Genomic DNA, 24,218 nt, shown 5'->3' with positions numbered 1-24,218 from the left:
TTCCTCAGCACCACATAAGCAAAAAGAAAAAAGCCGGAAGTGGCGCTGTGGCTCAAGTGGTAGAGCGGTAGGCTTGAGCTGAAGAGCGAGGGACAGCGCCCAGGCCCAGAGTTCAGGCCCCACGACCGGAAACCCCCCCCAAAAAAAAAAGAGTAAGAGGACCTGAGTTCAAGCCCCAGTGCTGGCACAACAACAACAAAAACAAAAGCAACAATAAAAAAAAAAAAACAAGCCAAGCGCTGATGGCTTACACCTGTAACCTAGCTACTCAGGATGTTGAGATCTAAGGATTACAGTTCAAAGTGAGCCTGGGTAGGAAAGTCTGTGACTCTTATTTGCAATTAACTACCACAAAACCAAAAAAGCAGTAGAGTGCTAGCCTTGAACAAAAGAGCACAGGCCCTGAGTTCAAGCCCAATGACCAACCACAACAACAGCAAGAAAGAAACAAACAAATATACATTCAGCATCATTCAGGTTAAAACTTCCATTCTTTTTTTTTGTTTTGTTGTGGTTGGTCGTGGGCTTGAACTCTGGGCCTGGGCACCGTCCCTCAGCTCTTTAGCTTAAGGTTAGTGCTCTACCACTTGAGCCGCAGCACCACTTCCAGCTTTTTTTATGTGATGCTGAGGAATTGAACCCAGGTCCTCATGCATGCAAGGCAAGCACTCTACCACTGAGCCACCTTCCCAGCCCAGAGACTTCCATTCTTGACTATTGTTCAAGTTCTATCTGGTTTGATCATCATGGTGTGGTGTGACTGCAGTGTCTCCTACCCTGCGGTAGCTAATACTGGGTTTCCCACTGGCTGTTGCTTACCCTGCAGCGCCGCTCCTGAGCCAGGGATTCCACCCGGTTGGTGAGAAAAGCATCCTTTGGGGAGGCATCAGTAAAGACAAAGATGTCTGAGAGTGGAGGTGTGTGCAGCAGGGCTAGCTGGAAGAAAAGAAAATGAGTGATGTTTAAAAATGGTGGAGGCAGAGGAGTGGCTAGAACCAGGGCGGGCAGATTAGAAAAGAATATGGCCCTGAAATCCTGATGCTAGCAGAACTAAGATCCGAAGGAGTGGATGTGAAGTGGAAGAGGGGAAGGGTGTCTAGGTCTAACTCCCCCTGGTGGCAAAACCTGGAAAAGGCATGATAGAAAGAAGAGGAAGAGAAGGGGGTCAAACCTCCAAGGCAGACAGGCACATCTCAGGCTCATCTCCACCCCCCAAGGCGTGGATCTCATTGAGTTGCTGCCAAAAGCTATCAGGATCACTGGTTGTAAAGACAGGTCCAAACCCTGGGCAAAGGGAAAGAGGGTTGAAATGAATGAGGACAATGTATCCCAAGTTCCTACCCCAGTCCCAAGGTGGACAAATATTGAAATAAGAGTCTATGTTTAGCATAACTCAACTTCTGGAAAAAGAAGTCTCTTTATTTTTATAATTATGTTTCTCCTTTTATACCTCAGGCATGGCTGATGCCCCTGGTGAGAAAATGAACCTCCATTCCCCTAAAAAATGTTGGCACTTCCTGTGATCCTGAGGAATTATTTTTATTCAGTATATGTGCTTGTATTTAAAACTACTAGGGCCAGACACTGGTGGCTCACGCCTGTAATCCTAGCTACTCAGGAGGTTTGAGATCTGAGGATCACAATTCCAGCCTGGGCAAGAAAGTCCCCGAGACTCTTATCTCCAAATAACCACCAGAAAACTGGAAGTGTGCGCTATGACTCAATGTGGTAGAGCATTAGCCTTGAGCAGAAAAGCTCAGGGACAGTGCCCAGGTCTTGAGTTCAAGCTCCAGGACTAGCAGAAAAACAAAACAACAACAACAGAAAACAACTAGGCCCTCAGTTTCCTAATTAAAAAAGAGCCAGAGAAAATAACAGTGCTTGGACAAAACAAGTAGAATAATGAACACCATGCTAAAATGTTATCTATGTCATTATCAGACTTCAAAAACAAAACAAAACTGGGCCTCACTATGTAGCATAAACTGGCCTGAAACTGGAGATCCTCCTGTCTCATTCTCCCAAGTACTAGTATTATAGGCAAGAGCCTATATATCCAGGTCTATAGGATCTAGAAGACAAGATTAACTCAAACTTTCCTTTCCTTTAGGGATTCTTATTCCAGGAGGCATTTTATTTGATTACCATTTCAATCATGGGAATGAGGCAGATAAAAGCAAGGACTGACTCATTTAATGGATGATGAGATTAAGCCAAAGAAAAGTGAAATGGCAAACCCAAGGACACATAATAAGACTGGTAGGCCCATACATTACATCACTAGGAAAGAATACAAGTCGCTACCTCACACATTTCCCTGAGAAACAGAGCCACTAACCTTAACCTTCATTCTGATCTCTGCCTACATGAAATGAAGAGTGAAAGTAGTTTATTAAAGCTAGACACTGGTGGCTTACTCCTGTAATCCCACCTACTAAGAAGGTTGAGATTTGAGGATCAAGATTTGAAGCCAGCCTGAGGGAAAAAAATGTCAATGAGACTCTTTTTTTTCCAATTAATCAGCAAAAAGTGGGAAGTGGAGGTAGAGATCAAGTGGAGGACCCACCATCCTTAAGCAAAAAAAAAACAAGTGGGAATGTGAAGCCCAGAGTTCAAGCACCAGTTCCAACATGAAGAAAAGATAGGAGAGAGAAGAAAGAAAAGAGAGGAAAAAAGAGAGGAAAAGATGGTTGATTTGTATAGCAATCTAAGAAAGCAGAGGCCATGCACCTGAGCAAGAGTCATGCATTAGACTTTTAGAAAGTGCTGCCATTTTACAAACAGTACTAGAGGCTTCTTGTTTTTTGTTTGTTTTTTATTTCTGTCCTGGGCTTGAACTCTGGGCCTGGGCTCTGTCCCAGAGCTTTTGTGCTCAAGGCTAGTGCTCTATCACTTGAGGCACAGCTTCACTTCTGGCTTTTTTAGTAGTTAACTGGAGATAAGAGTCTCATGGACTTTCCTGTCCAGGCTGGCTTTGAACCATCATCCTCAAATCTCAGCCTCCAGAGTAGCTAGGGTTACAGATGTGAGCCACCAGTGCCCGGCTAGCTTCTTCTTTTCTCTATATACACACTACACGCTCACTCACCATTTTCTTGAGGAAGTAGAGCTATGAGACCACTTCCTCCCCTGAGGCCTTTACCCCTTGCCCTGGACTTTCCTTCCCTCTGTCTCGGCCAGATCCCAGCTACCTGGATCATGGAAAGGCACCAGGATGTAGTGGTTGGGCTCCATGGGGCTGCCTCGTCGCTGCTCCACAATGTGGCGAGTCTGGATTTTGGCAGCGTTGATCTCCTCCCCCATGCTGCCCGTGGTGTCCAGGACAAAGCTCAGACTGGAGGCTGGGGTGATGTCCAGAAGCCTAGGAAGCAGGCCAGAGACACAGTGAAGAAGACACATTGGATCCCTGCCCAGTTTCTCAATTCCACCAGGAACATCAACTCATCTCAAAGAGGCCAATCACCTGGAGAAACCGTTGTCTCCCAGGCGGCTTCGGAGGAGATTGAAAGCTTGGATGGTGGACAGCAGGGCCAGGTTTGCAGCCTGTGGGTGGAACATGTGGTGTGGGGAGAAGCTGGGCGAGGTGCTGTCCTTGTTGATGCCTCCCCGGGGTGGCTGGGTGCGGCTCGCATCCAATCTGCCCCCATGGCTACATTTCCCTGGGTTGAGGAAAGAGATGTAGACCAATGGAGATCACCGAACACGGCCTCCTCTCTGGGCCTTCGTCCACCCACCCCACTGCCAATAGCCTCTCGTTCTGGTGATAATATGGTAGATGGGACAAAGGCCTCAAGGACTGAGATACTGTGTAAGTGATGAAAGAAAGTGAGTCTCCTCTTGTTCCAGGGAGACTTCCTGACAGGTACCTGGAGGTTTAGGGGGATGTGTCCCAAAGTAGCCAGACGTAAGAAGTGTGACGGTCAGCAAATTGTTAGGGCAGCTCAGCTCTGAACAATCAGAACAGGTAATAGCACGGGCTGGAAAGAAAGGCAGAGCTGGAATCAAAACCTTGGTTGAGCCGGGCACTGGTGGCTCACTCCTGTAATCCTAGTGAGTCAAGAGGCTGAGATCTGAAGATTGCAGTTCGAAGCCAGCCTGGACAGGAAAGTCTGTGAGACTCTTATCTCCAATTAACCACCAGAAAACCAGAAGTGGCACTGTGGCTCAAGTGATAGAGTGCTAACCTTGAGCACAAAAAGGCTCAGGGACAGCACCCAGGCCGAGGTCAAGCCCCACAACTGACAAAAAATAAATGAACAAAGAAAAAAAAAATACTTGGCCATCTCTAGACTTTTATTTTTGTCCACCAATTACCGATTTCTTCAGATTTTACTATGAGCTGGAACAAGGAGAAAGTCCACAGGTACCTGATCTGCCTCACTGGTTATTGGGCTGGCAGCAGGAACGGATGTTTAAGATTGTGGTAATAAGCCGGGCTCCAGTGGCTCACGCCTGTAATCCTAGCTACTAAGGAGGCTGAGATCTGAGGATCCGCAGTTCAAAGCCAGCCTGGGCAGGAACGTTCGTGAGACTCTTACCTCCAATAACACACTCAGAAAACTGAAAGTGGCCCTGTGGCTCAGGTGGTAGAGTGCTAGCCTTGAGCTGAAGAGCTCAGGGACAGAGCCTAGGCCCAGAGTTCAAGCCCCACTACAGACAAAAAAAAAAGGTGGGGGGGGGCCTGAGAAGGTGGCTCAGTGGTAGAGCGCTTGCCTTGCATGCCTGAGGCCCTGAGTTTGATTCCTCAGCACCACATAAGCAAAAAGAAAAAAGCTGGAAGTGGCATTGTGGCTCAAGAGGTAGAGGGCTAGCATTGAGCTGAAGAGCTGAGGGACAGCGCCCAGCCCAGAGTTCAGGCCCCACGACCGGACCACCCCCCTCAAAAAAAAAAAAAAAAAGATTGTGGTATTAAACCCAGGAAGAGACAAGGGTAGTGGCACATTTCTGTAATCCCAGCACTCAGGAGACAGTGGCTCACACCTATAATCCTACCTACTCAGGAGGCTGAGATTTGAGGATTAGAGTTCAAAATCAGCCCGGGCAGGAAATCAGGAAACCACCAGAAAACCAGAAGTGGCACTGTGGCTCAAGTGGTAGAGCGCTTACCTTGAGCTGAACCACTCAGGGACAGTGCCCAGGCACCACAACTGACCCCCCCCCCCAAAAAAAAAAGTCTCACAAACGTTCCTGCTTCAGGCTGGCTTTGAACTGTGATCCTCAGATCTCAGCCTCCTGAGTAGCTAGGATTATAGACATGAGCCACTGGGTGTCCAGCTCTGTGAGACTCTTATCTCCAATTAACCACCAGAAAACTGGAAGTGGTGCTGTGGCTCAAGTGGAAGAGCACTAGCCTTGAGCTAAAGAGCTCAGGGACGGACAGCATCCCGAATTCAAGCCCCATGAATGACCCCAAAAAAAGAAAAAGAAAACAGAAGCAGCTTCCAGGGACCTGAGTTAATCGGGAGGACAGGAGGACTGTGGGAAGCAGCTGTGAGCCGGCTCTGAGGGCTGGAGACCTGATCTTGGCTGTTACTCCCTGCATTGTGCTGGGGAGGCCAGGGGACTGCCTAATTGGACTAGGGGACCGCGTAGTCCTCACAGAGATGACTGGACAGCTCATGGAGCCTCAGGGAATGACACCTCAGGTAGGCTGGAGGAGGTGAATGGTTCCTTGGGCTTTCTCCTTACCCTGGGCTCATGGTCATACCTGGTGCCACAGTCCAGAGTGTCTTCGTTGGCCCAAGGAGGTAAGGATGTGGCTCCTGTATCCCCAGCTCTACCCAGTTGGTGTGACTGTAGAAATCCTGGTCCCAGAAGAAAGAAAAAAAAAAATAAGGCACGTACTTGTCTGATGTAGTTAATCACCAGTCCTAACGTGCCACTCCGTTAAATTCCTACCCAGAAAGTCTTCTCCATTCCCTGCTCCTGTCAGACACCTTGAATCCACGTCGCTACCACAGCTCTCTCTATTGCCCAGAACAGAGATATACCCATGTGGGAAATTGGGAAATGTTTTATCTTGGAGACTAAATCAAAAGCCTCTCAGTACCCACTTCTCCAGGGTCCTGCAGGTGATTGAGCCAAATCCCCACCTTGCCCATCTTATCACCTTTCTCTCCCCACTCCCTCTTCTGCAGCTCCAGTGGTCTCCTGTTGGGATATTCTTGGATGAGGGGCTTTAAAAGCATAGGACAGGGCTGGGAAGGTGGCTCAGTGGTAGAGCGCTTGCCTTGCATGCATGAGGCCCTGGGTTCGATTCCTCAGCACCACATAAGCAAAAAGAAAAAAGCCTGAAGTGGCACTGTGGCTCAAGTGGTAGAGCCCTACAACCAGACCCAAAAAAATAAAAAATAAATAAAAAAAAATAAAAGCATAGGACAGCCAGGTGCTGGTGGCTCTCGCCTGTAATCCTAGCTATTCAGGAGGCTGAGATCTGAGGATTGTGGTTGGAAGCCAGCCTGGGCAAGAAAGTCCATGAAACGTTTATCTCCAATTAACCACCAGAAAACCAGAAGTGGTACTGTGGCTCAAAGTGGTAGAGTGCTATCCTGAGTAAAAAAGCTCAGTGATAGTGCTCAGGCCCTGAGTTCAAGCCCATGACAAAAGCTCAGGGTAAGCCAGGCTCAAAGAAACAAATGATGTACATATGCAGAAGCTAGACCTAAAATAATACTTGGACATGATAAAGTATGGAGGACTCTAGGCATTCACAAACTGAAAGACCAAAGGATACTCTTAGGAAAGGAACACACAAGTGCAATTCCTATATGCCACTTGATCATATAAAATAATATTCATCAAAATGAGCTCCAGGAAATGGAAATAAGAGGTTTTTTTCTTTTTTGTTTTTGTTTTCTTTTCTTCTTGTCTTGTTTGTTCATTTTTCTGTCTTTGGGAGAGTAAGAGGAAAGCACAGAAATAGAAGGACAAAAGATAAACGAATGCAGCACTGGTACTAGACACTATGTTGAAAATAAACTATACAACTTATAGGTAGGGATGTCAGGGAAAAACTGGAGGAGAATAAGGGAAAGAGTGACATTGTCCAAAAAGAAATGTACTCTTTACCTGACTTATGTAACTATAGCCCCTCTGTACATCACCTTTATAATAACAATATAAAAAAGTTAATAAAAAAACTCAGAGACATTTCCCAGGACCCAGGAAATGAAGAACAAAAACAAAAAAACAAAAAACATGGGACATGTTTTTCCAAAGAACATCTGACATGTCAGCAGTGTTCCTGGTCTCAACAATTATTGCACGCAATGACCCATGAGATGTGAAAAAAACAAGATTGCCACGTACTGGTGGATCACACAATCCTAGCTACTCAGGAGTCTGAGACCTGAGGATTGTGGTTCGAAGCCAGCCAGGCAGGAAAGTCTGTGAGACTCGTATCTCCAATTAACCATAGAAAAAGCCAGAAATGGGGCTATGGCTCAAGTGGTAGAGCTCTAGCCTTAAGCAAAAAGAAGGTCGGAGACAGTGCCCAGGGCCAGAGTTCAGGCCCAAGGACTAGGAAAACAAATAACAAAAAACATGGGACATGTTTTTCCAAAGAATGACTGTCATGTCAGCAGAGTTCCTGATTGACCTCAACAATTATCACATGCGATGATCCATGAGACCTGAAAAAATAGCTTGCCAGGTGCTGGTGGCTTAGAGCTATAATCCTAGCTACACAGGATGCTGAGACCTGAGGATCTTGGTTCATAGCCAGCCTGGGCAGGAATATCCATAAGAGTCTCAACTCCAATTAAACGCCAAAAAGTAGAGCTGTAGCTCAAGTGGCAGAGTGCTAGCCTTGAGCAAAAAAGCTAAGGAACAGGGCCCAGGCTTTGAGTTCAAGTCCCAGGACCAGTAAAATAACAACCACCAAAAAAAAAAAAAACCAACACACATAGATTCCCCATGACCTAAAAGAAAGTTTAAGGTACAGCTTCATTGTAAGACTCAACGTCTACAAAACTACTTTAAAAAGCCATAAGAAACACTATAGTTCCTTTTTTTTTTTTTTTTGTGGGTTGTGGGGCTTGGGTGCTGTCCCTCAGCTCTTCAGCTCAAGGCAAATGCTCTACCACTTGAGCCACATCACCACTTCCAGTTTTCTAGTGGTTTATTGGAAATAAGAGTCTCACGAAGTTTCCTGCCTGGGTTGGCTTTGAACTGTGATCCTCAGATCTCAGCCTCCTGAGTAGCTAGGATTACAGGCATGAGCCACCAGCACTCGGCTCACTACAGCTCCTTTACACCAGAAATGGTCCATTTTACCTTCACTCAATTTGTCCTATCATTTCTAAATGACTCCATGTTCTTGACCACACACATGGTGTATACATATATATGTATGTATAGATCTGAAGGAAGCTACGAGGGGGCACAGAATCAGAGGGAAAATATACAACAGAGGGGCCCATCAGCTGCACTGGACATTGATGAAAATGAACTAAGCAACTCAGGGGCAGCGATGGGAGGGAGGGAGTGAGAGGGAAAGAGGGAACAGCTCACACTAAGCAAAGGAAAGCAATGCACATATCACCCGACGGGGAAGAAAGAGTTGTATTGTCTACGTTCATAGAATTCACAAACATAACCATGAAAGTGACAATTTGCCTTGTGAAGGTTAAAATGTGTTTGCAACTTTAAGTATCACTATCTCACAATACTGTGAAATTGGTAAAATGTATGTAATCATTTAATCTCAATGAAACATTATTTTTAAAAAAGGTCCATTCTGGGGGGAATTAAGGAGGCATCATGACGTTTAGGACAGATCCCTCTTGCCATTACGCCCATTCTTCTCACCTGTAATGCATGCAGTGCAGCGCCCAGGCGCTGGCGGGCCAGAGTGTAGTCATGGGCTCTGGCTGCCACCACGGTTTCCTGCAGAGCCTCGGTCATGCGCGTGCGTCCCTGGTCCAGCCGTTCAGCATCAAAGTGCAGGTCAGGGTCATTCTTGGTATTTGGCAAGAAGTCCTGGGCTGCATTGGCCCGTGACACCTCACGTAAGGCCGCTCGGAACTGCCGGGAAGTATACTCAGGTCCAAAGTAGGCAGCAAAGAGGTGGTCAGTGAGGATGGTTTTGCCCTGACACAAGTGGAGGGAAAGGGGATTCCATCATTGCTCACATCACCTTAGCAACTGGTACCCAAGTATGGATGGACTCAAGGGTACCCCACAAGGGAGGGGTACATCTGGACCTTTCCTTTTTTTTTTTTTTATCAGTCATGGGGCCTGAACTTGGCCTGGACGCTGTCCCTCGGGGCTCTTCAGCTCAAGGCTAGCGCTCTACCACTTGAGCCAAGCGCCACTTCCGGCTTTTTTCTGCGTATGCTGAGGAATCGAACCTAGGGCCTCATGCATGCGAGTCAAGCACTCTACCACTGAGCCACCTTCCCAGCCCCGCATCTGGATCTTTCTGAGGAGGAGGCACTCCTGATTTCAGGACCAGGACTACTGGGCATTGTTGCTATAGGAGTTGGGCTGGAGTAGGAAAGAGAGGGGGTCCAAAGATGGGTGGCCAGGGGTGCTCACCAGAAAGTCTTCTAGACGAAGGGGCGGCCGGTCAGGGAGTGGATGCTCCAGGAAGAGCTGTAGGGTGACATTAAGCGCTGCCTCCTCAGTCATGTGCTGGTGGCTGATGGAGTCAGGGGCAGCCATGAGGTTCCAGACATTGGTTAAGAAGGCAGATGTAGGGGGCAGCAGCAGCTGCAGCAGAAGCAGGGTTGAGGGCTGAAGGGCCCTGGTAAGACAGGGGCGCTTCCACAGAGAGCAAGGCTGAGACATGGACCTGGGGGACAGAAGGCTCTCAAGGGAGAAGGAATCAGTGGCCGATTCCAGGGTAGGCCCTGTTCTGTTTGTCCCCAAGGCACCTGTTTTGGCAGACTCCGGCTTTGTCTCAGATACATTTATTCCAGCCTGGTTCCCCGCCCTGTCCCACTGAGTCACCCTGCCCACCTGAGGGCCTTACCAGGCCAATAAGGACACACACGCCCTAACTACCTGAGGGCCTTACCAGGCCAATAAGGACGTTACCTGTCTAAGACTCCTCCTCCCAGGAGTCCCCAGGGCCTTACCAGGCCAATAAGGACACACACACCCTGACTACCTGAGGGCCTTACCAGGCCAATAAGGATATTACCTGCCTAAGACTCCTCCTCCCAGGCCTCCCTCATTCCAGGAGTCCCCAATGTTCCCAGGGACCCCCTTATATATAGGATATGGGTTCCCCTCAGCTTCTCTCCTACCTGGTTGCTGGGTCTCCTGGTCAGGGCTGGCTGAGGCTTGGCATCACAGGGCACTTAGGTCAGAGTTATAATTAACTGAACCTCAATGTGGGGGGGAGGGAAGCCCTAGTAAGGGGGCAGGCAAGCCAGGCAGCCCCTGGCCCTCCATTCATGCCCACCCAGGACCACAAGCAGCAGGCTGCACAGGATGATACCAGGGCAGGCCTCCGGGCAGTGGTGCAGTGCCGAGGTGAGGAGGGCTGGGGAGGAAAAAGGGAGGGAGTGGCACAGCAGCATGACTCAGGCCTGGCACAGTGCCAGGGACAGACCCAGACAGACGCATCCCTCTACCAGCACCAGCACCCGTGCCTGGCTCAGGGCCTGCAGCGCTCCAGAGGGGCACACCGGCAGCTCTGAGGATCCAGAAGGCAGCCTTCTGTGTCTGCTCTGACCCCTACCACATGCACACACAAGAGATGAATTTGTGGCAAAATATTTTATTGCTGCCCTCCCAATGGTGGACCACTGGGGCCTGAGGGTTGGAGCAGGGTGTGTCACAGCATCTTCTGGAATAGGGCGATGGCCTCATCCACCTTCCTGAGCTCTGCCTCTGTCTGTTGTAGCTGGGGGGAACAATGAGAGTGGGCAGTGTGGTGAGAATCCAGTCCTAAGAGGGGACCTGATCACCAGGACAGAGAGGGGTCCAAGCTGAGATGGGGAACTCAGGAGCCATGCACCTGAGGTTCCATCCCCAAGTCCCCTACCCAGCATTCCTCTCCCTTCCACCACGACCCTGACCGTGACTCTGGGTCTCTCTTTTTCAGAGTGGGCAGTGCTCAAGGACAAGGGACCTTGAGTAAATGCCCTGCCGAACACCCCACTCAGGTAGGAGAGGACTGGCTGCCCAAAGGTCATATAATCTTCACTTATAAAACGAAAGGCCAGCTGGGCGCTGGTGGCTCACGCCTGTAATCCTACTTACTCAGAAGGCTGAGATCTGAGGATCACAGTTCAAAAAGCCAGCCTGGGCAGGAAACTCCGTGAGACTCTTATCTCCAATTAACCACCAGAAAACCAGAAGTGGCGCTGTGACTCAAACTTCAGCCCCACAACCAAAAAAAAATTAAAAAAAAAAAAAAAAAGGCTAGCTAGGTTCTGGTAGCTGATGCTCATAATCCTAGCTATTTAGGAGGCTGAGATCTCAGGATCCCGGTTCAAAGCCAGTCTAGGCAGCTGGGCAGGAAAAGTCCATGAGACTCTTAACACCAACTAACCACCAAACAAAAAGCCAGAAATGGAGCTGTAGCTCAAGTGGTAGAATGATATCCTTGAGCAAAAAAGATGGGGGACAGGCTGGGAAGGTGGCTCAGTGGTAGAGTGCCTGCCTTGCATGCATGAGGTCCTGGGTTCGATTCCTCAGCACTATACAAGCAGAAAAAGCTGGAAGTGGCGCTGTGGCTCAAGTGGTAGAGCGCTAGCCTTGAGCTGAATTGCTCAGGGACAGCGCCCAGGACCACAGTTCAGGCCCCACAACTGACCAAAAAAAAAAAGCTAGGGGACAATGGCCAAGCCCTGAGTTCAAACCCTAGGACTGGCATGTATGCACGCACACATACAAGCACACGTGCACATACACATCCCTAACACTGTCTGTCTACTAGAGCAAGGGACACTGGAAGAATGGAGTCAGCTGAACTGAACTTCATCAACACTCTCTACACTTCAGTAGTCTTACTGTTATCTCTGGTCCTTGCACTTTACCCACTGATTCTCTTGGAAAATCCCAGAGGCAGAGGGTGTGCAGGGGGGCCATACCAGGAGGCAAGCCTGGATTTCTGGGGTCACCCCAGTAGGCTATGGCAGTAGAAATAGGTTGTAGACTTGGAGCTCGGCCACATGTGGGTCCTAAGCTCAGCCCCTGAAGTGAGTTTTGATGTTCTGGGCAGCAGGGTCTGGTCTACTAGGAGTGAGGTTCTAAGTCTATTTCTGTCCAATCTGCTGCATGACCAGGAATGGGGTCTTGGTCCCTGGCTGTCCTCATGTGTACAGGGAGGGGACTCCATGCTCAAGGCACCAGGGATCTGAACTTCCCCATGGATTGTCCAGGGTTGGCAGAGTCCAGGGTCAGAAGCAGGATTTGAAGACAGAAGAGGCGGGAGCCCTCCCACCCCCGTGCAGCACCTAGCACACACCTTGGCGTCATCTGCCTCCTGGACTTCGAGGGGAACCTTGACAGAGTAGCCGGAGGCGGTGCGGCGCTCCCGCAGACGCTGGGCCTGCCTCTGCGCCTCACTTCGTTTGGCCTGCAGTTTGCTCAGTTCCCGGGCTGGATCCACTAGTCCCTGCAGCTGCAGGTGGATGGAGCAGCGGTCAGAGGCCAGAGCCACGGCGCAGCCCTGGGGTGCAGGGGCCCCCAAGGCCAGGACAGCCACCACACCCGCGCTGGCCAGCGCCTGCACATATCCAGACACCGCGGAGGCCACAGCACCTGTGGCCTCATCAGCCACTTCCAGGAAACCTGCAGGGGAGGGAGGAAGGTGAGGCCTGGCCCCAAGGATTCAGGACACTTGGTAGCTGCAGCAGGACTCTCAATGGGCAGGGGGTCTCGGGGGCCTGAAGCTCACAGTCGGGCCGGATCCGGGTCAGGTTGTAGTCGGCACGTAGGGAGCGCACGGCTCGAGTGATGCTTAGCGCGAGTTCAAGGGAGGCTTCCGCTTCAGTGTCCTTCCAGGAGCACTGTGGGCAGAGAGGAGGAGAGGAGGCGGTGAAGGAGGATGTGGAGTGGACCAGAGCCCTCTCCGGATCACACGCCATACCTCTGCAGGCTCTGGATAAGGGGTAATGCAAAGGCTAGCAGGAGCTTGTGGTGTCCGTCGGGGAAGCCTCTGGAACAGCTCCTCCGTCACAAAGGGCATGAAGGGTGAGAGCAGCCGCAGGCCAACGTCCAGACAGGTGTAGAGGGTCTGGCGGGCGCTCTCAGCTGCCACCTGATCTGCTCCATTCAGTACTGGCTTTATGCACTCCTAGAGGGGGATGGAGAGGCACAGGGCTCAGGGGGGAGGGGTCTAGTCTCAAGCTCTCATGTGCCTGTGAGGACTGAGGAGAGATCAGGTTGACTCAGCCTCAGAGCCGGGCACAGCTGTGCACAGCTGCTCCCACACTCCACCCCACTGATCTGCTCCTCACCAAGTACACGTCGCATAGCTCATAGAGCCAAAAACTGTACTGAGCAGTGGTGATGGCTGGGAAATCATAGGCCTGGAAACCTTCATTGCTAAGCCGCACAGCCTCGGTCAGCCGGCTGCGGATCCAGCGGTCCACCAGGCTCTCGTGGCCTCCAGGCTGCAGGGAAGAAGTCTATCAGCAGCAGGCCACCACAGGCCTGGGGAGGAATCAAGACTCCACAGGGTAGGAACCGTGGGCGACTCTATATTCCTACTGGGGCCCAAGGCACCCAAGCATGTGCCCAGGCCCTGGCCACCTTGGGAGGACCAATGCCTCCAACTGTCTGCTTTAATCTATCCCACCGGCATTGGGGGAGGCCCTTTTGGCTATAATCCTGTCATAACCTTGGAGTCTGCTTGGTGCCTAAAAGGTAGAGATGCAGCCCATGTGACATGAGAATTACCAACTTTACCACCGACTAGGCCCTTACCTTGGAGGTGGGTGAGGGCACAAAACCCTTCCCAAGGCCACGGAGGGCAAACTTGGTGGCGTTCCAGAGCTTGTTGCAGAAGTGGCGGTAACCCAGAATCCGGTTCACATCCAGGTTGATGTCCCGCCCTGGGAGACGGGTGAGCATGAGTCCTTCCAGTCCTCCCTCCTAGCCAGACCCAGAGGGACCCAGGGCAGAGGGTGGGTGGGCCCCAAGGAAGGAGGCTACAGCAGTTGAAAGGGAGGTGTGCAGGCCATACCCTGAGATGTATAGGCACAGAGTCCAAAGCGGAGGGCATCAGTGCCACACTCAGGAATCCCTACCGGGAAGTCGGCTTTCTGCAGTAAGAGGCAAACGGAGCAGTGTCCCTGGTCAGCTCTGCCCACCTTCAGCTGGGCTCCACCCCAAGGCCCTGCCCTCCATACCTGCCCTTCTCTAGCTTTCTCCACCTCACTGGGATCCAGGTTGCTATTCAGTAATTGGTCATGAAGGCCCTGAAAGGGAGGAGCAGTCAGGTAGTCAGACAGCTGTGCCTGCAGCCCCATAGCTGTTCTCAGCTGGCCCAGCACCTGCCTTACCTGCAAGGAGACTCCATGGATGACGTCCAGGGGGTCGATGACGTTGCCTAGAGACTTGCTCATCTTCCTGCCATGAGCATCACGCACGATAGCATGCAGGTAGACCTGCAGAGCAGGCAGTGGGGAGGCCACCAAGGCTGAGTCCTCCCTTCCAGTCTCAGTGCCCTCCACCAGGCTCTATCTTCTCCGACCTCAAGCCCCTCTGTGCCTACAAGCTTTATGTCAATTGCTGGCACTCCCACCTCACCCCGGGCCAGGACACAGGAATTGCTAAGTGTAGCTGAGGCTGGATTTCAGCCCCACAAATCAGGCCCACCCAGAGCCATCCTGAAGCCAGTCTGTGTTCCCACCCATGGGGAGCCCGAGAACAGGTAAGGAGAGTGGAGGCTGTGGGAGGCTTGGTCACTTTCCTACCTCTCTGAAAGGCAGCCTGCCAGTGAGCTTTAGGCCGAGCATGACCATCCGGGCCACCCAGAAGAAGAGGATATCATGACCTGTTTCCAGCAGTGTCCCTGGGTAGAACACACTGAGGTCTTCGGACTAAGAGCAGAGCAGGGTGTGAAGGGCAGCCGAGTATCCCCTTCCAAGACCTCACCCCAAACCAGCCGAGACCTAGGAACATACCTGATTGGGCCAGCCCAAGATGGAGAAGGGGAAGAGGCCAGAAGAGAACCAGGTGTCCAATACATCCTCATCTAAGAAGACCAGAACAAAAGTCACTTGATCAGAGGCGGTTGTAGAGAGGGTCAGAGACTCAGCTGTCCCCACCCACAAGGCCCTGCCTTGCCTTGCTGGAGGCTGATCTTGTCGGGGGATACTCCAAACTCTTTGGCTGCCTTCTCCCGCGCCTCTGCCTCACTGCGTCCACTCACCCAGTATCGCCCATCAGGGTCCTGTCACAAATGGAGTGAGTACCCAAAGGGGTGCCTTCACCTTGCCCTGTCCCCTTCCCCAACCAACGACTCAACAAACCATGGCGCCCACACATGTTTAGCCCGGTGCCAGCCTCACCTCCCCAGGGGGCACTGTGGGATCATCAACAGTAACAAAGTAGGCTGGAATGCGATGGCCCCACCACAGCTGCCGGGAGATGCACCAGTCCCTGCAAATGGCGACATGGGGAACCAGGGAGGCCGTGAGGAGCCCCTGCCTGGGCCCCTTACCCTCGCTCAGCGACACTCTTCCCCCTGAGAGGGTCTACACACCGGATGTTGTCCATCCAGGAATGCCATGTCCGTTGATGGGCTTCAGGCAGGATACGGAGGTCGCCCCGGGTCACAGCAGCGCTGGCAGCCTGGGCCATCTCCCCACAACGCACGTACCACTGCGGCCTTAGCAGAGGCTCCACCACATCCTTGGAACGGCTAGAGGTACAGGTCGGGTAGAGAGGCCAGGCAGTCAGCCCGAGAAGCGCCCACCCACCCTTTCCCCGGCCCCCGCCCCGCCCTGGCCCCTGCCCTCACTTGCAAAGCGGCACCACCATGGGGTTGTCCTCAACGCCACGAAACAGTCCCTGCTCTTTCAGGGCTGCCAGCACTGCCTTCCTGGCCTCAAACCTGGGCATGTTCTGGAAGAGAGGACTGTCACAGTGATGCCTAGATACCCCTGAGCCTCCTCCAACTTGGACCCATACCCTGGCAACCTTACCAGGAAAGGTGGGGGCACGTTTACGAGGGCCCCACGGGAGTCCATGATGCTGATGGCTTCCAGCCCATGCCGCTGGCCGACCTCATAGTCATTCTGGTCATGTGCAGGGGTGATCTTCACAGCACCTGGAGTACACGAGGGGTGCCAGGTCCCAGGTGACTGGAAAGCTCCTTCCCACACTCACCCTCCATGCTGAAGGATATGGCGCCAAGACCTCCATAGCCACTACTTCACTAATAAGTTTCCTAAGACCCAGCCCCAGTCCTGTCTGATCAGGGGAAGATTATTTTCTCTTTGAGAGAGGAGAGGGAGGGCTGAGGTACACCTTGTGGGCTTCCCTTCTTTAATAGCACCAAGCAGGCCCCCTGCTCACCTGTGCCAAACTCCATGTCCACAAACTCATCGAAAACAATGGGGAGGCTCCGAGACAGGAACGGGTGGATCAGGCTCTTCCCCTTCAGATGCTGGGGACAGAGATGATAAAAACGCACTGAGAAGCCAGGTACCGCTGGCTCATACATGTAATCCTACTCAGAAAGCTGAGATCTAAAGATTGAGGTTCAAAGCCAGCCCAGACAGGGAAGTCCAGGAGACATTAATCTCCAATTAACTACTCAACAAGCCAGAAGCGGTGCTATGGCTCAAAGTGGTAAGCACTAGCCCTGAGCACAAAAAGTTCATGGAAAACACCCAGGGCCTGAGTTCAAGCTCAGGACTGGTGTGTGTGCGCACACGTGCACATGCAGAGGCACTGGACCCTGCTAAGTTATAATGTCAGTTAACTATCAAATGGCAAAATATACTTTATTTTAAAAAGAAAAAACTGCACACAGGACTGGGCCTGAGTCTGATTAACCTGTAACACTCAAACACCCCTGAATGGTGTGACAACTTCATCTTCAGGGCTGGGAAAGGATCTAGAAGATGAGTTTCGTACCCAATCTTCCTGGGGCATAGCCATGGGCCTCAATACCCACCTCCCTTGCCCCATAAATGGGGGAACCTTTTGAGAATGGCATCTTTTCCCAGCCGTGAGCAGCACCCTACCTTACCTTATATCTGGGATCATTGGGGTGCACAGCCACAGCCACGTCTCCCAGCATGGTCTCAATCCGAGTTGTTGCCACCACCACCTCCTCGTTGTGGTCTGGAGGGACAAAGGCTTTGTGGTTTCAGCCCTGGTTTGTTTCCCTCAACTCCAACCCACTCAGCCCAGATCTTGGTGCCCTTGGCTCTCACCTGAACCTTCCACCTTATAGGCAAAGGACACAAGGACCCCAAACTCCACTTTCTCCTTGTAACCAGGTACTGAGAGTAGGGTTCGGCCCGTTAGCTCTTTTTTATCGACCTACACGTAAGATGGACATTTAGAGCAGTGGCCCAGTGGCTGGGGTGAGGGATGGAGATGAAAGGCTGGGGAGTAGGGGTGTACCTCAATGTCAGAGATGGCGGAGTTGAGTGTGCAGGACCAATTAACCAGGCGGGTACTGCGGTAGATGACACCTTCTTCATGAAGCCGGACAAAGGCTTCAGTCACAGCTGTTGACAATTTCTGGGCAGAATAGGGAGAGGTAAGAGAACTGGGTCTTAGTACTTGGCAGACCCCCATCCCAGGGAGCAGGACCCAGTGATATGTGGCTGGTCCAGAGTCCCAACAGGTGGCACATTTTCCCTGAATGGGAGAAGGGCTTATAGGAGCATAAAGACAGGTGTCAAGCCTGAGGATTCTGGGGCATCAGGGCAGCCACACAGCGGGAGTCATGAGCTGGGCAAAGCATCCTGGGAGCTCAGGCGCCAGGAGGAAGGTGGTCTGATTCCATCCACGTGGGGAACTCGAGAGCTCTTAAGCAGCCCATCTGGTGAGATGGGAGGTGTTAAGATCTCTGTGGTGTCCTAGCAACCGGCATCTCCTAGGGGTGTGTACACGTGTGCCATTCCTTGTCCCACTCAAGAAGCCTCTCACTCCCATCCCAGCGGAGACCCTGCCTGCTCACTGGGTCCATGGTGAAACAGGCTCGATCCCAGTCCAAGGAGCTGCCAAGCTTCTTTAGCTGGTGGTAAATCCGGTCGCCCTTCCTAAGCAGACAGAAAGACCAGGATCAGCACTCAGGCCTGGGCTTGAGGGAAAGCATGACAGGATGGTGTGAGCATCACTCACAACCCTGAAATTGACCAGGGCCTGGAACCAACTGACCCCTGGGATCTGTGGGACGGTATGGGTAGGACCCTGCAGGCAGGGTCACGGTAGGGATGGAGAGGCAGGGCTTTGGGGCCTGCAGTAATGAATGTGGTGTACTCACTCCTCCTTCCACTTCCAGACCTCCTGAAGAAAGGCCTCTCTGCCCAGTTGGTGCCGGTTCAGCCCCCGCTCTCGCCATAGTTTCTTCTCCACCACCACTTGGGTGGCAATGCCCGCATGGTCACAGCCTGGGTTCCACAGGGTGGTCTCCCCACGCATGCGGTGCCTACGGGAGGGTGTGAAGACCAGATTGTGAGCCGGGTGCCGGAGCCTGGCAGCAAAGAGCTTCTAGGCAGGGAGTCAATAGATGTGCAGGGTAGACTTGGAACCCTAGAGTTCTAAATCTAATCAGGGGGAAGATTCACAAGAATAGACAAGCAATCCAGAAAAGAGCAAAGAGGAGGCGCTGGCCCAAGTAGATAGCAAATTGTGAGGAAATTATGCTTAGTGAAATAGGGTATCATCAGGAAAAAAGTAACAAATTAAGAAAGCAAAACAGTAGGGGAAATGGATCAAAGCAAAGTGAGCATTTGTGAAGGGCAGCAGTCCATATTAATAGGTAAGGATAAAGGATTGTGTAAGTTTTTTTTGAGATAAGCTAATTATTTGAAGAAAAAACTACAGACACAAATAAATTGTATACACACTGAAGTACTTAACAATAAGCAACCAAAACTACGAGAAAAACATAGAAAGTAAGTTTCCAAAAATTGGGAGGGAAAAACAAAAGGAAAAAATAACATGGATAACGTATCTGTAAATGTGAAGTAGGAGGGGCCTTCTGTAGTAAGATACAAAAGCTGTATTCAAAATAACATTATTGAGAAATTGGCTAGATTCAGGCTAAATGCCAGAAACTACCTCCCAGTAGAGTTAAAAGACATGAGAACTAGTCCATTTTGGATAAAATGAAAGTAATGCTTTAGGGAATTAATCAACTGGAGACAGTAAAATTTTTTGTGTGTGACATCCTTTTAGAATTACTAGGTACAGCCAGGCTGCTGGTGGCTCACACCTGTAATCCTAACTACTCAAGAGGCTGAGATCTGAGGATAGCAGTTCAAAACCAGCCCAGGCAGGAAAGTCCCTCAGATTCTTATCTCCAATAAACTACTAGAAAATTGGAAGTGGCACTGTGGCTCAAGTGGTACAGTGCTCGCCCTGAGCTGAAGAACTCAGGGACAGCACCCCGGCCCAGAGTTCAGGCTCCCTGACTGACAAAAAAAAAAAAAAAGAATTACTAGGTATACATAAAAGTGGTGGAGAGAACTGGGATATAGCTCAGACGCAAAGCATTTGTCTAGCAAGTACAACATCCTGGGCTGGATTCCTAGTAACAAAAAAGAAAAGACTAAAAAAACTCCACAAAAACCCAAACAACAACAACAAAAGTGGTAGAAAGAAAATTACTACAGCCAGGCGCTGGTGGCTCATGCCTGTAATCCTAGCTACTCATGAGGCTGAGATGTGAAGATCATGGTTCAAAGCCAGCCCCAGCAGGAAACTCCGTGAGACTCATCTCCAATTAAGTACCGGAAGTGGAGCTGAGGCTCAAGTGGTAGAGTGTGAGCCTCAGCTGAAGAGCTCAGGGACAGCTCCCAGGCCAAGTTCAAGCCCCATGACCGACAAAACAAAACAAAAAAAATTACTACCAAAAAAACTGTAACATTCATACATTACTTTTAATGACTCATGATTTACTGGGTTCAATCCTCAGTACCAAAAAGTAAAAGACTAAAAAAACCCAAAAACTAAAAACCCAAAGAACATTAAAAAATGATGGAGAGAAAATTACAAAAAACTATAACATCCATACCTTATTTTTAATGACTCATTCAAATGGCTAGTCATGATTTTACCCTGCTATGTTCAGACCTTGCAGATAGAAGTATGCTCAAGAATTGGTTCTTAAATGCCAGAAAATACCCAAACATATTTAATGCACTCCAAGATCGTTATTAGGTATAACTATTAAAGAAATGAAACACGTGGCTGGGCCTATGGCTCAGTGGTAGAGAGCTTGCTTATCAAGCATGAGACCCAGCAGTACAAAGAGGAAAACTATAACCACAATAAAAATAGTTTCACTAGAAGCACCTCTTGAAAGTTCACATAAACTTGATTCACGCACGCACGCACGCACACACACACATATGGCAGCCAGGAGCTGGCTGCTCATGCCTGTAAGCCTAGCTATAAAAGAGGCTGAAATCTGAGAATCACTGGTCAGTCAGCCTGGGCAGAAAACTCCATGAGACTTTCATCTCTAATTGGTCACTTAATAAGTAACCAGAATTAGAGGTACGTCTCAAGTGGTAGAGAACCAGCCTTGAGCAGAAAAGCTAAAAGATAGTCCCCAGGCCCTGAGTTTAAGCCCCAGTACTGGCACACACAAAAAAAGTTAGGAGCTGGGTACTGGTAGCTCATGCCTGTAATTCAACTCAGGAGGTTGAGATCTGAGGAAAGGAAAGGAAAGTTCGTGAGACTGTTATCTCCAGGAAACCAGAAGTGGTAGAATGCTAGCCTTGACCAAAAGAGCTCAGGGACAGCACCCAGACCCCAAGTTCAAGCCCCACAACCAACACAACAACAAACAAGTCAGGACTATTTGTAGAAAAATACCCCTATTCCTGGAGTAAGGAAAAGGAAAATATATATATAGTTAACAACTCAATTACTTGCTTTTCATAATCTTCTATTTGATAGAGTCATTTAAGGTTTTATTTCAGCTTATTTTTTGGTTATCTTTTCCCTCAGGACTTGCTAGGCAGGTACTCAACACTTCAGCCACATCCCCAGCCCTTTTTTTCTTTAGTTGTTTTTCAAATAGGGTATCCAAACTTTTTCTGAGGCCAGCCTTGAGCTGTGAACCTCCTTACCTATGCCTCCTGAATGGCTGGGATTGCAGGCATGTACCACCATGTTTGGTCCTCAAATGTAATTTTTATTCTAAAATGTTGATGTAAATCTATTCCATTGAAAGGGGCTGGGCATGGTGGTGTGTACTTGTAGCCCCAACTACTTGGGAAGCTGAGACAGGAGAATCATCTAAGTCTAAGAGCTGGAGAGTAGCCTAGGCATACAGTGAGACCCCAGCTCCAACAACAACATAGAGAGAGAGAGAGAGAGAGAGAGAGAGAGAGAGAGATTGAGAAGGGGGAGGGAGAGAGAGAGAATATGAAGGGAATCTATATGGAAGGAAAAATCTATGTAACTCAGACTGGTAAGAAACACAAGATCCTCCTATCTTCATCTCTGTATGCTGGGATTATAGGTATGTATTATCATGCCCTGTATAAAATTATTAATTTCCATGGGTGTATGGATATGTAAATAAAATAAGAAAGATCTGGAAAGATACATATATCCAAGTGACAATAGTTATTTCTCTTTTTCTCTTTTGTTGGTGTGGGTCTTAAACTCTGAACCAGGTGCTGGTGGCTCACACCTATAATCCTAGCTACTCTGATAGTTGAGATCTGAGGGTCTCATTCCAAAGCCAGATTGGACAGACAAATCTTAGAGATTCCTATTGCCCATTGACAAGTAAAATTATGGAACTGGCTCAAATGGTACAGAGCCAGCCTTGATCGAAAAAGCTGAGTGAGGCCTGAAATTTAAGCTCTATTAAAAAAAAAAAAAATTGCCAGGAGCCAGTGGCTCACGTCTATAATCCTAGCTACTCAGGAGGCTGAGATCTGAGGCTCTCAGCTTAAAGCCAGCCCGGGCAAGAAACTCTATGAGACTCTTATCTCCAATAAACCACTAGAAAACCGTAAGTGGCACTGTGGCTCAAGTGATAGAGCGTTCACCTTCAGCTGAAGAGTGCAGGGACAGCACCCAGGCCCAGAGTTCAAGCCCACGACCGATTAAAAAAAAAAAAATTCTCCCGGACTGGGAGGTATACTCAGTGATGGCATGTATATTTCATATGCAAGAGGTATTGAGCTCAATTTCTACCACTATTAAATAAAATGTACAATATGTTTTTTCTTAGTAAACAAAGAAGGGAGAAGAGAAGGAGCTGGTCTAAGTGCTATTCAGGATGAGATTACTTGACTAGAAGAGGCAGCTAAAAAGCAGAGGGAGTCTGGAGAGAGAGGTGGAGTGCCACCGGGGGAGCAGAACAAGGCCAGCACAGGCCTGGTCAGGAAAGAGGAGCCAGGGAGGGCAGAGGGCACCAGCTGGAGGCAGACAGGAGCTCACCATCGAGTCAGGGAGTCCTGGATGGCGTTGGTGAGCGCATGACCCAGGTGCAGGGAGCCTGTCACGTTGGGGGGTGGGATGCACATCATGAAGACCCCTCGGGGATTTGGTGCTGACACATTAGGACGCTGATGACGGAGAAGGATGGGCACATGCTAAGGTCTCATGTCACCTCACCTAGCCCCCTCCCAGGCCATGGCTCCTTTAGCCCCGCCCTTCCTTCCCTACTCCAAGCTCCTTAGGGCCTTGGCGGCAGTGACTGCTCACCCCGTATTCCGGCTTGAAGAAGCCCTGCTGCTCCCACCAAGGGTACCAGGCAGCCTCCACATACTGAGGGCTGTAGGAGTCCGGCATGGTGCCACTGACATCTGGAGAAAGGAAGGGAGAACTCAGTGCTGAGGCTGGGTGCAGCCAGCACAAAAGAGCCTCTGGCACAGGCAGCTGAATGATCTGCAAACCCTTACAAAACCTGGAAGATGCCAGGACAGGGAAACAAGGGGAGAAAACTTGGGAAGGGATAGCTAACGGGGGGGGGGGGCTTTCCCTCCTAGTACCTTTCTTTTCCCCAGGTGGGGTTGGGAGGTCATAGGTAATGACTCCAAGCTCCCGCTTCTCCTTCTTCTCTTGTTTCGGTTTCTTCTGCTTGAGAGGGAGAAAGTACAAGCTAGACATCTAGCACCCCACACAGAACCCAGCCTTCTTCCAACTCCTCCTGTGGCCTCTCACCTCTCCAGGGGGTGGCTGCTGCTGTTGGTTCTTCTGCTTTTGTTGGAATTTCTCTAGCTTCTCCCGTTTCTTTGCCTCTTTTTTGAGTTGAGCAGCTGTCTTTGGGGGTGCAGGGACCTCAGGACCTGGAGAGAGGCACAGAAGTTCAGACTTAGCCTGCTGGCAATCCTCTGCCAATAGTGCTATTTCAGCTGCCCAAGGCTTGTGGTGAGCTGACCTCCTACCTCCCACTCTCATAGGACCCAGTGATTCAGTCATTCCTAAGATAAACAAGAGTATGGGTTGGGAGCTGGTGGCTCACACCTGTAATTATAGCTACTCAAGAAGTTGAGATCTGAAGACTGAGGTTCAAAGCCAGGCCAGGCAGGAAACTCTGTGCAATCCTTCTTCTTCTTCTTTTTTGGTCAGACCTGGGGCTTGAAGTCAGGGCCTGGGCGCCGTCCCTGAGCTTCATTCCCTCAAGACTAGCACTCTACCACTTACGTCACAGCATCACTTCCAATTTTTTCTGTTTATGTGATATCAAGGAATTGAACCCAGGGCTTTATGCATGCTAGGCAATACTCTCCACTAGGCCACATTCCCAGCCCCATCTGTGAAATTCTTTTTTTTTTTTGTCAAACGTGGGGCTTGGACTTGAGGACCGGGCGCTGTCCCTGAGCTCTTCAGTTCAAGGTGAGTGCTCTACCACTTGAGCCAAAGCGCCACTTCTAGTTTTCTGGTAGTTAACTGGAGAGTCTCACGGACTTTCCTGCCTAGGCTGGCTTCGAACTGTGATCCTCAGATCTCAGCTTCCTTAGGAGCTAGGAGCTAAGGAATTGAACCCAGAGCCTCATACATGCGAGGCAAGCACTCTACCACTGAGCCACCTTCCTAGCCCTCGTCTATGAAATTCTTATCACCAATTATACACACACACACACACACACACAGAGCCA

At 50.1% G+C, this 24,218-nt stretch overlaps 2 protein-coding genes across 3 annotated transcripts in view; both read right to left on the bottom strand.

Moving 5' to 3' along the window:
* The window catches only part of Vwa7 (von Willebrand factor A domain containing 7), a 14,626-nt gene extending 4,100 nt beyond the window's left edge, over nucleotides 1-10,526 (bottom strand). The window contains exons 1-10 of the mRNA XM_013031102.1: nucleotides 10,409-10,526; nucleotides 10,251-10,303; nucleotides 9,538-9,711; nucleotides 8,809-9,090; nucleotides 5,708-5,804; nucleotides 3,867-3,977; nucleotides 3,464-3,659; nucleotides 3,192-3,361; nucleotides 1,172-1,284; nucleotides 820-936 (exon numbers count right to left, since the gene is read on the bottom strand). Coding sequence (XP_012886556.1) covers nucleotides 820-936; nucleotides 1,172-1,284; nucleotides 3,192-3,361; nucleotides 3,464-3,659; nucleotides 3,867-3,977; nucleotides 5,708-5,804; nucleotides 8,809-9,090; nucleotides 9,538-9,711; nucleotides 10,251-10,303; nucleotides 10,409-10,526 — 1,431 coding nt within the window. The remainder of the gene's footprint in view (nucleotides 1-819; nucleotides 937-1,171; nucleotides 1,285-3,191; nucleotides 3,362-3,463; nucleotides 3,660-3,866; nucleotides 3,978-5,707; nucleotides 5,805-8,808; nucleotides 9,091-9,537; nucleotides 9,712-10,250; nucleotides 10,304-10,408) is intronic.
* A 190-nt stretch (nucleotides 10,527-10,716) lies between these two features.
* On the bottom strand, nucleotides 10,717-23,409 carry Vars (valyl-tRNA synthetase). Of its 2 annotated transcripts, none has more exons than XM_013031380.1 (26): nucleotides 23,281-23,409; nucleotides 23,109-23,196; nucleotides 22,822-22,922; nucleotides 22,555-22,682; nucleotides 18,410-18,574; nucleotides 18,104-18,185; nucleotides 17,542-17,661; nucleotides 17,349-17,457; nucleotides 17,162-17,256; nucleotides 16,483-16,573; nucleotides 16,110-16,234; nucleotides 15,926-16,029; nucleotides 15,668-15,826; nucleotides 15,474-15,564; nucleotides 15,250-15,355; nucleotides 15,087-15,157; nucleotides 14,877-15,002; nucleotides 14,463-14,567; nucleotides 14,310-14,378; nucleotides 14,144-14,222; nucleotides 13,885-14,012; nucleotides 13,416-13,571; nucleotides 13,046-13,252; nucleotides 12,854-12,965; nucleotides 12,422-12,747; nucleotides 10,717-10,852 (listed from the first exon to the last, which is right to left on the bottom strand). In XM_013031380.1, the coding sequence occupies exons 3-26, from the start codon at nucleotides 22,906-22,908 to the stop codon at nucleotides 10,784-10,786; spliced, it is 2,910 nt and encodes a 969-aa protein (XP_012886834.1). In that variant the 5' UTR covers nucleotides 22,909-22,922; nucleotides 23,109-23,196; nucleotides 23,281-23,409; the 3' UTR covers nucleotides 10,717-10,783. The 2 variants fall into 2 exon arrangements, with proteins under 2 accessions (XP_012886834.1, XP_012886835.1); XM_013031381.1 differs by having other exon boundaries at nucleotides 23,109-23,193.
* Nucleotides 23,410-24,218: the final 809 nt, after the last annotated feature.

The sequence above is a fragment of the Dipodomys ordii genome, unplaced genomic scaffold (genome assembly GCF_000151885.1).
Source record: "Dipodomys ordii isolate 6190 unplaced genomic scaffold, Dord_2.0 Scaffold138, whole genome shotgun sequence".
In the NCBI taxonomy this organism is placed as follows: Eukaryota; Metazoa; Chordata; class Mammalia; order Rodentia; family Heteromyidae; genus Dipodomys; species Dipodomys ordii.
The sequence above is the reverse complement of the archived record's forward strand: the minus strand, read 5'-3'. Positions and strand labels throughout refer to the sequence as shown.